This window comes from Miniopterus natalensis, chromosome 7 (genome assembly GCF_054644295.1).
Source record: "Miniopterus natalensis isolate mMinNat1 chromosome 7, mMinNat1.hap1, whole genome shotgun sequence".
NCBI lineage: Eukaryota > Metazoa > Chordata > Mammalia > Chiroptera > Miniopteridae > Miniopterus > Miniopterus natalensis.
In genome coordinates this window covers 11,777,025-11,790,987 of record NC_142087.1, presented here as the reverse complement: position 1 = coordinate 11,790,987, position 13,963 = coordinate 11,777,025, and the positions used below count along the sequence as shown (strand labels likewise).

At 41.2% G+C, this 13,963-nt stretch overlaps 1 protein-coding gene across 3 annotated transcripts in view; it reads left to right on the top strand.

The window, feature by feature from the left end:
• PHF20 (PHD finger protein 20) overlaps positions 1-13,963 on the top strand; it is a 108,054-nt gene that overhangs the window by 68,421 nt on the left and 25,670 nt on the right. For all 3 annotated transcript variants that reach the window (XM_016213137.2, XM_016213136.2, XM_087818756.1), the window contains one exon: positions 9,292-9,570. In XM_016213137.2, the coding sequence (XP_016068623.2) occupies positions 9,292-9,570 (279 nt within the window). The remainder of the gene's footprint in view (positions 1-9,291; positions 9,571-13,963) is intronic.

Sequence of the window (13,963 nt, the reverse complement as noted above, 5' to 3'; positions counted from 1 at the left end):
GCCAGAAACAAATCTGTGGAATCAAATCTCATGAGGTTCTATTGATTACATGATTCTGGGCCTGGGAAATGTTTCTTTGGTATACATGGGTGGTCTGTAATTTTCTTCCTTCCCAGTGTGTAGAGAACTTTTTGAGGGCATATAAACCCAGAGGAAAAATGAGGATGCCTGTGGAGATTGTTGTGTGTTGCTCATTGTTTTCTGGGGAAGAATGCGCTCAGTGACTCGGAAATAGTAAAGGTTAAAGGAAACTGTCTTCCTGCAGCTAGGGCATCAAATGTGAGAAGAGATGCTACAGATGGGGATGTCAAAGCTCTGGTTACACATCTTTTTTTTTTTTCCTTCCCTCAGAGCATCCTCAGAACTTGCTAAGTACCACGCCCAAATCAGTCACATTTAGTGCCTGCCTAAAGATCATCTTAACTTGGGAGACATGGCATTTAAGCTGAATTTTTTCTTTTTAAATCTTTTTTATTGGTTTCAGAGAGAGGAAAGAAGGGGGAGAGAGAGAGACAGAAACATCAATGATGAGAGAGTCATTGATCGAGCCCGCAACCCGGGCATGTGCCCTGACCGGGAATCGAACCCCAATCGCCTGGATCCTAGGTCGACGCTCAACTGCTGAGCCACGCCCGGCCGGGCTGAGCTGAATTTTGATGTATGATTAGCACTGTCCCATGAGCAACAGATGAGGCTAGCAGCAGAAGGAACAATATGAGCATAAGTGTAGCATATCTCCTGTTAGGCTATTTCAGATCGAGAGAAGGTAGTCAGTCAAATATTTTGTGATTCTATATTTTGACACTGTACTTGTAACATCTTTTAATATTAGCTGTCATGAAATCTATACATTTATATCCTCATTTGTGTTACATTTAAATATAAATCTAATTTATATATTTAACAATGAAAGAAGATTTGAAATTCTTTGCCTTTCTTCGGACAAATATTTGGAATTCCATACAAATTAGAGATAGAAAATATATTATTAAAAGGTTAACAGTTAAGTAGTTTAGTTTTTAATGTGACCATTTATAAGACTTTTTTACCATAATTTCTATATGTCTGCAGAATTATATGTTTTTATTTAGATAATTTCAGTTTTGAGGAGAGGGGTAGATTTTTATTTTTATCTTAACCAGATACCATCTAGTTAATGTCAGTGCTGTAGCAGAACAGCTCTTTGAAAATAGTGAACTGCAAGTACTCAGGTATTTACTTCTGAATCATCCATGGTTCCATTAGGTTGGCCTGTTGTCCCACTGGGTCAGAGTGTTGTACCTTAGTCTTGTGGGTGCAAGTGATCTCCCTTTTGTTGTTGAGCCTCCCCTCATTGGCAGGGATCCTCTCCTCCCAGCCTGCTTTTCTGTCATGTGAGGGAAATTACTCGAGTTGATGTATAAATGAGGTGGAAATTTAATCTTAGAATTTAGTTGTCTGTTTTGGCAGGGAGAGCTGTAGATGACAGCTATGTCTCTTTATAACTCAGCAGGCTAAGCTCTTAATTATGTTTTCTTAAAGGTGGTGTTATGTTAGACATCACTTGAAATTGGCAATGGATTATTTCTACACCACTAGAAAGTATGCTGTGTAGATGAGAAGAGTGAGGAGATTAGATTAGAGGCTAAATCCAGTGCCTGTTTTGAAGCTTGTGTATTTTATGGGGTGTTGGGCTACCTCTTTCCAAAAGACACACACACACACACACACACACACACACACACACACACACACACGATATCTGTCTTGTGTTGGTTAATTTAGCTGTGTTTCTGGTTTGTGTCGAGAATAGAAATAAGGTAAAGTGAGGGTGGATAGGTGAGTTTTGGGAAAGGAAGATGGTAAGATTTTATGTCTTCTGCTTTTCTAGGTTGCAAAGAGGATTTTCTAGGGAGTCATATTGAAACCACAGCAACTAACTGAAGCACTGCCTGTTTTCCAAGAGTTTATAGTAATGGTAGAGGTCAGATTACCGTGAGCTTGTGCTGGGAGGAATAAATGCAGCATGGAACCTATTAGTGTACTCTTGAAATAGTTCCTAAGCTATTTGCCTTGGTGACTTAAAAGCCAGAGGAGAATGTAGTTGAAATTGTTCTACTTGGGTAGGCATTTGTTTATGCTGTAAAACAGAAATTAGAGTAGGTGCCCTGAGAAGTTCAGAGATCTCAGATTATTCTCTAAATCTGGGCCCCAGCCTGTTGGGCATTCACAGGTAACCAGGACTATTTGAAAATGAGCTGCAGCCCATTCATTCATTTTAGTCAACAAATATTTAGCAAGTGCCTGCCAAGTGCTAGACTCTATTCTAAGCTGTCTCATTTGTGAATATTCTATATGAAACAAAGAATAAACAAGAGAAGACCTAGCAGAAGCATAGGCTTAGTCAGCCAAAAAAAAGAAAAAAATTTTAAACTAAGTACTTGTTAGAAATGGGACACTTCGCCGTGTGGTCTCGATCAGCAATTTTTTCAACCCTTCTCATCACGTGGCACACGTAAACTAATTACTAAAATTCTGTGGCACACCAAAAAATACATTTTTTTGCTGATCTGACAAAAACACACACACCAGGTGTAATTTTGATTCATTCATACCAATGACTATTGTGTGGCTGTTGTCATTTTGAAATTTTAATTTTTTTGTTAATCCTCACCCGAGGATATTTTTTCCATTGATTTTAGAGAGAGTGGAAAGGAGGGAGGGAGGGAGAGAGAGAGAAACATCTGTGTGACAGAGATACATCTACTGGTTGCCTCCCGCACTCGCCCTGTTGGGGTGGGGAGCGAACCCAAAGTCCAGGTGCATGCCCTTGACTGGAATCAAACCTGTGATCCTTTTGTGCTAAGGCTGATGCTCTAACCACTGAGCAACACTGGCCAGGGCTCCACAATTTAACTATCCCCTGCTGAAAGACATTTAAGTTATTTCTAATTTTTCACTATTAATTCTCCCTGTTTTATAGGCAAAGAACCTAATACTTGCCAAGGAGTGACTTAACCAGAGTTGTAGACTTCCTAGGTGGCCGGTGTGGTGATGCATGGTCTGTGACCCCCATCTTCCAAATGAGTACCTAATGCCATCTGATGAGATGCTGGGTGCTGTGTAAGTCAAGTCCTGCCTTAGGGAAGTTGTACAGTATGTGATGCAAAACTCCCACTGCTCTATAGGCACTTGTTGAAGCAGTGTGTCCATTCTGAGTAAGAAGCTTATTAGTAGGGTAGCCAGGCTTGAAGAGAGAGCAGTGTGTGTGTGGTACAAGTGATGTCAGCTCCAGACATGGTGGTGCCTTCGGAACTTTTTAATTAAGGGGGGAATTCTTTAATTTGATCTGGAAAGTGAATGGTGTTCCTGGTGTTCCTTTTGGAACAGGGCTTAGTGATGAGTACAGGACGATCCAGAAAGATTGCTGGGAGAGAGGGGGCTTGTTGAAAACTCATTCACCAGGAATGTGTTATGTAAGTAAGCAGGCAGGAGGGCGGTATCATCATCAGAAACATGTAGCAAGGCCCCTTGAGGCCAGGATGCTGCTATGTTAGTCATTGTTTAGTGATTGCTGTCCTGTGCTGGTGCCAGCCTTGGACTTTCTAACCTGGGATGGAGTCACAAGTCTGGTACAGAGCAGAAAAGAGGATTAGCTGCTCTATGAGCAGCTCTGGCATTTGGGGCAGCTCTGCCATCTTGTGGAATAAATGCTCAGTGATTTTTGTGAGGGTTTAGGGCGGAGATTTGCAGTCCAGGGGATAGGCTTGGCAAGGTTGCTTTCTTCCTATTTATATATTCTGTGGCCTCAAAGTACTTTTCCTGAATATGTATTTTTACCCATATATACATATATATATAATTTCCACATATAAAGAAGTTTTAATTTTGAAATAATTTCAGGCTTATAACAAAGTTGCATGTATAGTACAAAGAATTCCTGTACAGGCATACCTCGGAGATATTGAAGTTTGGTTACAGGCTACTATAATAAAGCAAGTATAGCAATAAAGGGAGTCGTAATCTTTTTTCTTGTGAAGATCTTGCCTTCAATTTGTAAAAAATGCAGCATCTGCTAAGTGCAATAAAGCGAAGCTCAGTAAAACGAGATGTGTGTACATCTTCAGCCAGATTCCCCACTTGTTAGCAGTTTACCATGTTTGCTTTATTATTCTGTTTTTTAAAGTATTTTTTCTGCATTGTTTGCAGACAAGTTGCTGAGCTTTACCCCTGCATACCTCAGTACCTATTTCCTGAAAACAAGGATGTTCTCTAACGTTGCTACAATATAATTATCAGGACCTTATTCAAACTTTATCAATTATTGTAATAATGTCCTTTATAGCAAAAGTGAGGAAAACAGTTTTGTTTTTTTCCTGGTCAGGATCTAATCCTGGATAACACATTGAATTTAATGCTTTTCATCTGAAACAGTTCTTCAGTCTTTATCTTTCATTACCTTGACATTTCTGAAGAATATGATGTTCCTCAATTTGGGATTTTCTGATGTGTCCTCAAGACTATGTTTAGGTTATTTACTTTTAGCAGAAATACCATGTAAGTAATATGTCCTTTTCAAGTGTGTTGTATCAGGAGGCACACGGTATCTGTTTGTCCCATTTATTGGTGATGTTAACTTTGATCACTTGGTTAAGGTAGTAGCTAATAAGTTTCTCTACTGTAAAGCTATTATTTTCCCTTTTATAATAAAAAAGTTTCTTGTGAGAGGATACTTTGAGACTATGTAAATATCTTCTTTATTAAATGTTTACCTACTATTTTAGCATTTATTGATATTTCTTGCCTGAAACAATTTTCACCATGATGGCTACCAAATGGTGATTTCCAACTCTCATCATTCCTTCTACATTTATTAGTTTTATTCTATTGTAAGGAAGAACTTTTCCTTCTTTTTTATTGTATTTATTTATATCCAAATGAACTGATAGATTCTTACTTTGTTCTATGGGTTATAATCTGTTTCTATCATTATTTATTTTAATACCCATGTTGTCCCAGATTTGTTTGGCCAGTGGGACTTGTTCCTATATCTTCTTTTCTTTGAAGCATTTCTTTACTTTCTGGCATAACAAGATGTTTTAAGCTCATCTTGTACTTACCCAATTTTGGATTGTTTATTTTTTTATTCCAAGCCTTTGACTGGACTTGCTGTAAATGTTTAAATCTGTTCATGTTTTTCTTTTATTGCTTTTGTTACTTTATTTATTTATTTAAAAAAATTTTTTTTTTATAGTGAGGCTTCACCATTTTATTTATTTTTTATTTTAAATATATCTTTATTGATTTCATAGAGAGGAAAGGAGAGGGATAGAGAGATAGAAACATCAATGACGAGAGAGTCATGGATTGGCTGCCTCCTGCACACCCCTGACTGGGGATCGAGCCTGCCACCCGGGCATGTGCCCTGACCGGGAATCGAACCCCCATCGCCTGGATCCTGGGTCGATGCTCAACCGCTGAGCCATGCCTGGCTGGGCTGCTTTTGTTACTTTAAAGCTGAGAAAGCTATTCCTTCACAGACCTGAAAAATGTTTTATTCATTATAGTATTTGAAGTACATGTCAAAAAAGCATTTTAACTACTGGGTTCACCTGGTATCATTGCTGACTAGAAGAATACCAACTGTATTAGGGGTTGGTGCTGAGGGAACACAAGACAGTGAGAAGTGGCTCTTATCCTGTGGCTGGAAAAGTGACAAATAACAGGATCCAAGAGCAAATCCAAAGTGCTAAAGATAGGGTACAGAAGATAGCCATTTGTGACAGGAGTAGATGGCATGTGGTCCCTGAGAGCCAGGGCCCTCTGGACACCTTCCTGCATGGCGAGTGAGCTGGATCTGGATGGAAGCTAAGACTTGGCTGAGCCAGGAAAGAATTGCAGGGAGAGGTCACAGCACGAGCGGAAGTATGAGCTGTGGGAGCGTGAAGCAGTTGCTGGGTCCAGCAATGGGCTAGGGCAGATGCTGAGGTCTCATTGTGGATTAATGGGAGATGAGTTTAGAAAGCAAGACCGTACTTAGATTGACATGGGATTAGAATGCCAGACTGAGTATTGCCAATCAGACTGAATATTGCCATCTGAGGTTTTGCACTACTAGCAATGAATATGCAAGAAAAGGGGAGCGGTTGTAAATGGGACATTTATTTCTAAGCCAAGTTTCAAGAAACATAGTTAAAAACCTTTTTAAGTATAAAAGTAGTGTATGCTTATTGTAAAAGGGAAAGTATAAAGCATTACCCAAGTATATAGAAAATGAGAAGGCTTCCTATCCTACTCTACATTATCTGTTGCTATGTTATAATATTAGAACAAACATAATGGCTTAAAATACACATTTTTCACAGTTTCTGTGGTGAGAAGATCAGGCACAGCTAACTAGGTCCTCTGCAAGGATGCAATCAAGGGGTTGGCTAGGGCTGTGTTCTCATCTGAAAATTCTCCTGGGGAAGGATTCGCTTCTAGGCTCACATGGCTGTTGCCAGCATTCAGTTCCTTGCAGGATGTCAGACTGAGGGCCACAATTTTTTGCTGGCGCTTTCAGTTCCTACTCACATGGACCCTCCATAAAATAGCTCACAACATAGCAGCTTGTTTCATCCAGTCAGCAAGGAAGTGGACCTACTAGTAAGACGGATGTTACAATCTTGCATACATAACAATCATGAAAGTGACATACTGTCAGTGTTGCATATTCTATTAGAGGCAAGTTACCAGTCCTTCCCATACTTAGGTGAGGGGATTTATACATGGGTTTGAACACCAGAAAGCAGGAGACATTTTATAGTCTATCCCCCACCACCACAAAAAAAGAAAGTAAAGAAAACATTCCTCAAAGTTACTGTTCTTAAAAGGAAATTCAAATCTGTGTTCTCTTTTTCTCTGTATAGTAATAATTTGGGAGAGGAAAGAACAAATGGTGACTTTGGATTTTGAGCCTGGGTGCCAGAGAAGAGCACTATGCTTAGCCTTGATTCCTCCAAACAAAAGTATGTTAAACTTGCGGAAGAGCACAGAGCATTTAAATGATAATACCAGTAACTATTTGCAAGTAGTTGATTTCCATACTGCTTTCTAAAGCAGGTCTCTATACCAAGGATAATTTGATTACCCCTAGCTTTTGACCCAGGCTTCCATGAGGATGTAATATACATATTTTTTGCCTGCTCTGTCCTAGTAACTGCTCCCATGTGAACAAGGACCATAGTGTCCCAAGAGTGGAGGATGTCACTTAACTGATGCCACCAGTGACACATGTCCAAATGAACTGTCCTCCCCTTGGGAAATATAGACCTGTGAGTGAGACTTTGGATTTATGTAGACAGTGACCCCCAGGCCCTTTTGGAAACCAGTGGCTCCTAGTTTTTTGACTGTCTTCCAACACCATGTTTGTTTTGTCACAGGAATACCTTTCTGGGGAGGAGCATAATGTGAAAATGTAAAATAATTTTGTTTTTTTTCCTACTGTGAAAATAATATGGTTATTATAAACATATTAGAAAAAGTGGAGAAGTAGAGAAAACAGATTTTGTTTACTTGAAAACCCATAATCAAAAGGTTGCCATCGTTTATATTCTTACAATTCTAAAAAATAATATATACTATTTTATAGATTATTCTTATACATGATTTTATATTTTGCTCAAAATATTTCTTTTGTGGGTTTTTTGAGCATAGTTATGCTGTGCATATTCTGTTTTTAAATTCTTTTTAAATGTGAAACACTTTTGTTGGTTGCATCATTTTATTGTTCTTATTGTGCTTTTATTAATACATCAGTTTTTTGTTGTTTTTTTTAAAAAAATATGTCTTTATTGGTTTCAGAGAAAGGAAGGGAGAGGGAAAGAGACAGATAGAAGCATCAACTATGAGAGAGTCATTGATCGGCTGCCTCCTGCACCCCCTCCACTGGGGATCAAGCCTGCAGCCCTGGCATGTGCCCTGACCAGGAATTGAACTGCGATCTCCTGGATCATAGTCGATGCTCAACCGCTTAGCCACACTGGCCGGGCAATACATCAGTTTTTGATCAATTAGATGTTAAAATTTTGCAGGCCATATCACTGATACATGGACCCCTGGCTGGGACTATGCATGATTTTGATTGTTTTAAGCAAGTCACTGTGAGGTTGGTGACAGTCATGATGACAACTAATGTTCAAGTAACCCGTTGCAGTTGATAAGGATTTTCTCTTCTATTATTTTATGTTTTTAATCCTCACCCGAGGATATTTTTTCCATTGCTCTTCGGAGAGAGTGGAAGAGGTAGAGAGAGAGAGAGAGAGAGAAACATCAATGTGAGAGAGACATATTGATTGATTGGTTGCCTCCTGCACATGCCCCGACCAGGGCTGGGAATCGAGCCTACAACCAAGGTACATGCCCTTGGTTAGAATCGAACCTGAGACCCTTCAGTCCTTGGGCCGACGCTCTAACCACTGAGAAAAACTGCCTAGGGCAAGAAAGCATATTCTTGAGTGACCTGTTCTGTAGAGGAGTGGCTTGAGTTTAAGGTGATTGCTCTCATTCGAGTGAGGGCACTGTGAAGGGAGTCTTCAGTAAACTGATTTCTAACACACATTAAGGCCTTGTGGCAACTCTACTTTTTGTAACTCATGAATGACAGACTGTTGCCTTCAGTTTGGTTTTGGCGGGGGTTCAAACTTTGTCTCTTGAATTTGATCATTGAGCTCTTCAAGTTCTCCTCATGCCTTCCAGCTCCATTCAGTTGTTGGTTGTTTTTTATAGTTTCTGAGACCTTTTGATGAAACGAAGTACATGCTGGTGAAATCTCAAAAACGCTCAATACTAAACCCTTTGTAACAGTTATGTTCTCCATGTGCAAAAACTGTTGTAAGATCCTTTAGGTTTATAAAGAGATTCCACCAGAATAATCTCTAGTTCTGTCCACACAGATTGCTCCTGGAATGGTAGTGAGTCTGAATCTGTTCCAATTAATGAGTAACAAGTGCTGGGCTGGGATCCTATTTTTGTTTTTAGGATTTTCCCTTGTTCTTTCCCCAAAGTCTGAAACCCTGAGAACTTTTAGGGCAGCTTCAGAAAACAACAACATGTTGATCTCTTCTTTCAAAAGGTGAATCACAGTTGAGCCTCTGTTATTTGCCCTAAAGTTGTACTCCTCTCCAAACAGTAATCTGTGGGAGGTAATGGTGGTCTGATTGATGTGTCCAGCTACATATGCATGCTATTTTTTCACTTTCTATTGCCATGTGCTAACATGTGTATTGTAACAACAAGGATAAGCACAAGGAATCTTTTTTTTTTTTTTTCCAGTAACAAATACTTTTAAGAAAACAGGTGATTTCGTGACATCTAAAGCACCAACTGTCGACCTAGATCACAAATTTAGGTGCAAGGTTGTGGATTGTTTAAAATGTTTCCGCAAAGCCAAACTGTTGCACTATCACATGAAGTATTTCCATGGAATGGAGAAATCTCCAGAGCCAGAGGAGAGCCCAGGAAAGAGGCATGTCCAAACAAGGGGCTCTTCAGCTTCAGACAAGGCCAGCCAGGAGAGCCTGACCAGGAAGCGAGTCTCTGCCAGTTCCCCAAGTAAGTATTTTCATTCTGTGTTGTGTCTGTATCATGGAGCGCTCTGCTGCTCAGGTCTCAGTACTTACATTTCTGACACAGAAAGCAGGTGTTGACTTGGTCCAGTTGAATCCCCCAAAATTGAAAATGACAAGTGATCCTCAGGGGTTGCATGGTGGAGCTGTGACCCTCCTGGAGGAAGCTGATATACCTAACTCTTGTTCTTATCTCAGCCTCTTGCTGTTCAAATTACCTTGAGAAAGTCACTTAGCCTCTGAAGGCTTTGGTACTCCCAGTATGGAATGGGGACAGTCAAGGAAAGCCAGCAGGAGAACCTGTGCTCAGAATAGTCATCCCACCCCCTATCCCTGTGTGTAGGACAAAAGAACAAAAGAACTAAAAGGTGATTCATGATTTTCCTTTGGTGTCCAAATTTGAGTCTGATTTTATCATAATTGCGACTGAAAATATTTCCCTGTATTGTTATTTTGCATAGAAACTACAATGATGGTAGTAAGGGTTACTATAAAATCTGATGTTTTATTACAGAGAATCGTCTTAGAGATTTCTTCTAAAACTTACAGAAATTGAAAAATTATATGTTTCTGGGGAATTGCAGGAGAATTAATGAGTTTCCAGTAAATTCTACAAGCTTCCCAGCTTTTTACCTAAAACTGTAACATTATTATATGTTTTTGGCTTATAGCTTCTCCATTAAAATTACATGGAGTATTTGATGGCATGTGAAACTCCTGGGACACCTGACAGAATGTATAAAATCAGGTTTCAGGACAGTAGCACAGGGCTATGTAGGCTAAGGTGGTCTCTGACCCGGTGTATGAAACCAATAGATGGTATTGCCATTTGCTATAATGAAGAAACCTGGGTGATTGAATTTCTGCTTTTATTACTGCTCTCAGATCTCAAACTAATATACATTAATTCTTCACTTAATGTTGCCAGTAGGTTCTGTGACTTTAAGGGAAACAATGTATACTGAAGCCAATTTTTAAAAAAATATATCTTTATTGATTTCAGAGAGAGGAGGAGAGAGAGACAGAGTTGAAACATCAATGATGAGAGAGAGTCATTGATCGACTGCCTCCTGCACGCTCCCGACTGGGGATGGAGCCTGAAACCTGGGCATGTGCCCTGACTGGGAATCGAACCTCGATCTCTTGGATCCAAGGTTGACACTCAACCGCTGAGCCACGCCCAGCTGAGCTGAAGCCAGTTTTTTACCATAGGCTAATTGATCTGAATAGGAGTTAAGTCCTGCCTCTGCCGTCAGCCAGCAGGAGCTAGTTGTCATCTGTGAACTGGGGTCAGTAGACGTGTTCATGCTGCCAGCTATCAACGAGAGCACACACAGCAGGGTATTCAGGAGGTTCCACAGGCCCCAGCACTCCAGAAGCACCCCGCCCTGTTCTGGCATCTCCTCCTACTTTTCTCCCCTCAAAGCCTCGGTCCATTTCCTCACAGTTTTGCCGGTACTTGACTAATCTGATAACTAAATTTATTAAGATTTGAAAGAATAAAACCAACTTAATACCCAACCTGTTCTCTCGGCAGATCTGTTTCACCTCAGACTTCTAAGAAAGCCCTTATCTTTAGGAGTAGAATTTCAGACATTTGAGGGGAGTCCAGCTGGGGAGATGTTTCAGGGTGAGACTCTGACACCAGGCAGCCTTTGTCCTGGTTCACAGGCAGTGTGAACTTGATGTTATGCTAAAGTGGAAAACAGAATATTAAAGGATTTGTGCTGCTTGGAGATAATTACTGTAAAAAAGTACCCTCAATATGCTGAGTGCTCTGATTATTGCAAATGGAAACTTGAGTTCTAATGGATTTCTCATGTGGAGATTCCTGGGACTTCTAGTCCATCAGAACCAGAAAACTCAGCAGAAATGGTTTGGGTTTTTTTGTACCCTCAAATTGCCTTCTGGTCATGTGAAGTAGTTCTGGTCTGACAGTCCAGAGGCTGAATCTTAATAGCAGTCCTGCTACTGTGTACTTGTGCTCTGAGCTCTTCACAGATTTGATTTCCTCATTTCTGAAGTGACGATGTAGGACTAAGTATGAATGAGACAAGGACCTTTCTCATTAGGAGAAAAGCACATGAACAGATACAGTGAAAGGGCTAAGTCTGTCTCAGGGACATATAAAGTGCTGTGGGAACACAGATTCAGATTTTGCCTATAGAGCAGGGGTGAGATGTTGAGAGGAGAAGGTAACATTTGAGTTAGCCTTAAAAGGGTGAGGGTAGGTAAGGGTTAGACCAGAAGGCAGGGGAATAGGAAAGGCATCCCTGTGCCGGGAACAAGCAGAGCAAAGGTTTAGAGGCATCGAGGGCAACAGACTGTCATGATAGTCTGTCCCTGAGGTGCCCTTCTCACTTTTTCCTTCAGATGTTTCCTCTTCCCTGAGTCAGGCCTTTAGTTTCATAAGTAAATTTGGAAGGTCTGTTTAAATTTGCTTTTCCAAATGAGGTTTCTCATAATACCAGAATCCAATTTAATACGTTCTCTTCAGGGGCAAGTTTAGGCTTCCTTGGTATTGGATTTGTTTCTGAATAGATGACTTCAGTCCCGAGTAGAGGTTTGGCTTGCAAAGAATATTCTAGCATTTGGTTTATGTTCTCACTCTGGATTAACCTTAGCCTTATAAAGGCAAAATGAGCCTTGGGGCAGTAGGCAGTTCTTTGTTGGCGTCTGCACCTTTTCTGTGGAACTAGACTGGGCTTCTCACAGGGACATGCACTTTCTCCTTCAAAGGAAGAGAGCAGTATGACCTTAATTAGGGTATAGAATTACACTGTCAAAGAAGTTGACTTAAACAAGACAGGTTTATTTCCTTCTCTGGGTAGACTGCAAGCTCCCACAGTGGCTCTATGAAATTGTCCAGGACCAGCCTTCTCATTGTTCCACCAGACCTAAGGTTAAGGTGTTGCTCTCCTCTGCATGACCCAGAATTGCTTACCTAACCTTGCCTTCTTTTAGCTGCTGGAAAGGAAAAGGAAGGGCATGCCTCTTTTAAGGGCACAACCCAGAAGTACCACACATTACTTATATTCATATCCTGAACATGTACCTGGCTATACACTCTGTCAAGGGAAGCTGGAAAATGTACTCTTTTCCTGTAGAAGTGGAGAAAAGAGCATTGGAGAATGCATAGCAGTCTCTGTCATATGAGCTAAGGCAGAAAAATACAGGGCTTGAGGAGGGCTTTTTTGGAGGACCCTTTTGGGCCAGTGTCTGGGTGAGATCCATGGTAGTGGAAGATGGGAGATGAAGCTGGGAAAGTAGACATGGTGAAGTGATGGTGTTAGGCCGTGAGCATCACTTCCTCTGGTAGGCAGTGAGAATCTCCCCAAGAGCACCCACTTCTACTCTGCCTTGAGCTGCCATCCCCTCGTGCAGGCCAGAACGTGCTCTGGTCACTGCTTGTGTCAGCTGCATGGCTGTGGTCTGCAGTGTACAAGCAGTTCTCCCTTAGGTGAGGGTGACGTCATTCTTTCCTCTTTCCTCCTGGAAGCCGCAATTTGACGCCCTTCTGTTATGACTTAGTGATGATCTGATGGAGGAGGAGGGAGCAGCCCTGCCGGGTGGCTCAGTTGCTTGAAGTGTCATCCCATACACCAAAAGTTTGCGGGTTCCATCCCTGGTCGGAGCGTGTACATGAGGTTTCTCTCTCACATTGATGTTTCTCTTTCCCTCTCCTCCAAAATTAATAAAAACATATCCTCAGGTAAGAATTTAAGAAAAAAGCTTAAAAAAGAGAGAAATAGGGAACAGGCTGTATGTACAGAGGGAGCAAGAAGAGCTCTGGTATTTCTCCTGATGGGTGCCTGCAGTCTGAGGAGAGGACAAGTGGCCATCCTGGAAAAGCTTCTCCCTACTCAGGGGCCAAGCTGCTCTCTGAGGCAAAGCCTTGGCAGGAAGTCGCGCTGTCCAGCTAAGTCGGCATTTGGGAAGAAGCTCTATAGCCAGGTTACAGGTTCTGTGGGTCCCGGAACAAACTGTGTGAAGAGAGAACTGACAGACCAGCACCACTTTCTGGGCAGACAGTATCGCAAACAAGTTAGTAACAGCTAACATTTGAGTACTTGCCGTGTGCTGGGCACTCTTTCAAATTCTTCACTTGTATTGTCTTATTTAATCCTCACAACAAACCCTATGGGGCAGGTACCATTGTTTCTACTTTACAGATAAGAAACTGAGGTGCAGATGAGATGAATTCACTTGAACCAATATCTGTACAACTAGCTGGTGGTGGAGCCATGACTTGAATCTAGTTGCAGAGCCCATACTCTCGTCTCTAGGCTCTGTTGTCTTTTCGGACTTAAGGGAAGGATGGTCTGCCCTGGGCCCTGGGGTAGCGTAGGAGTGTCTCCCTGCAGGAGTCTTCCTGTGCG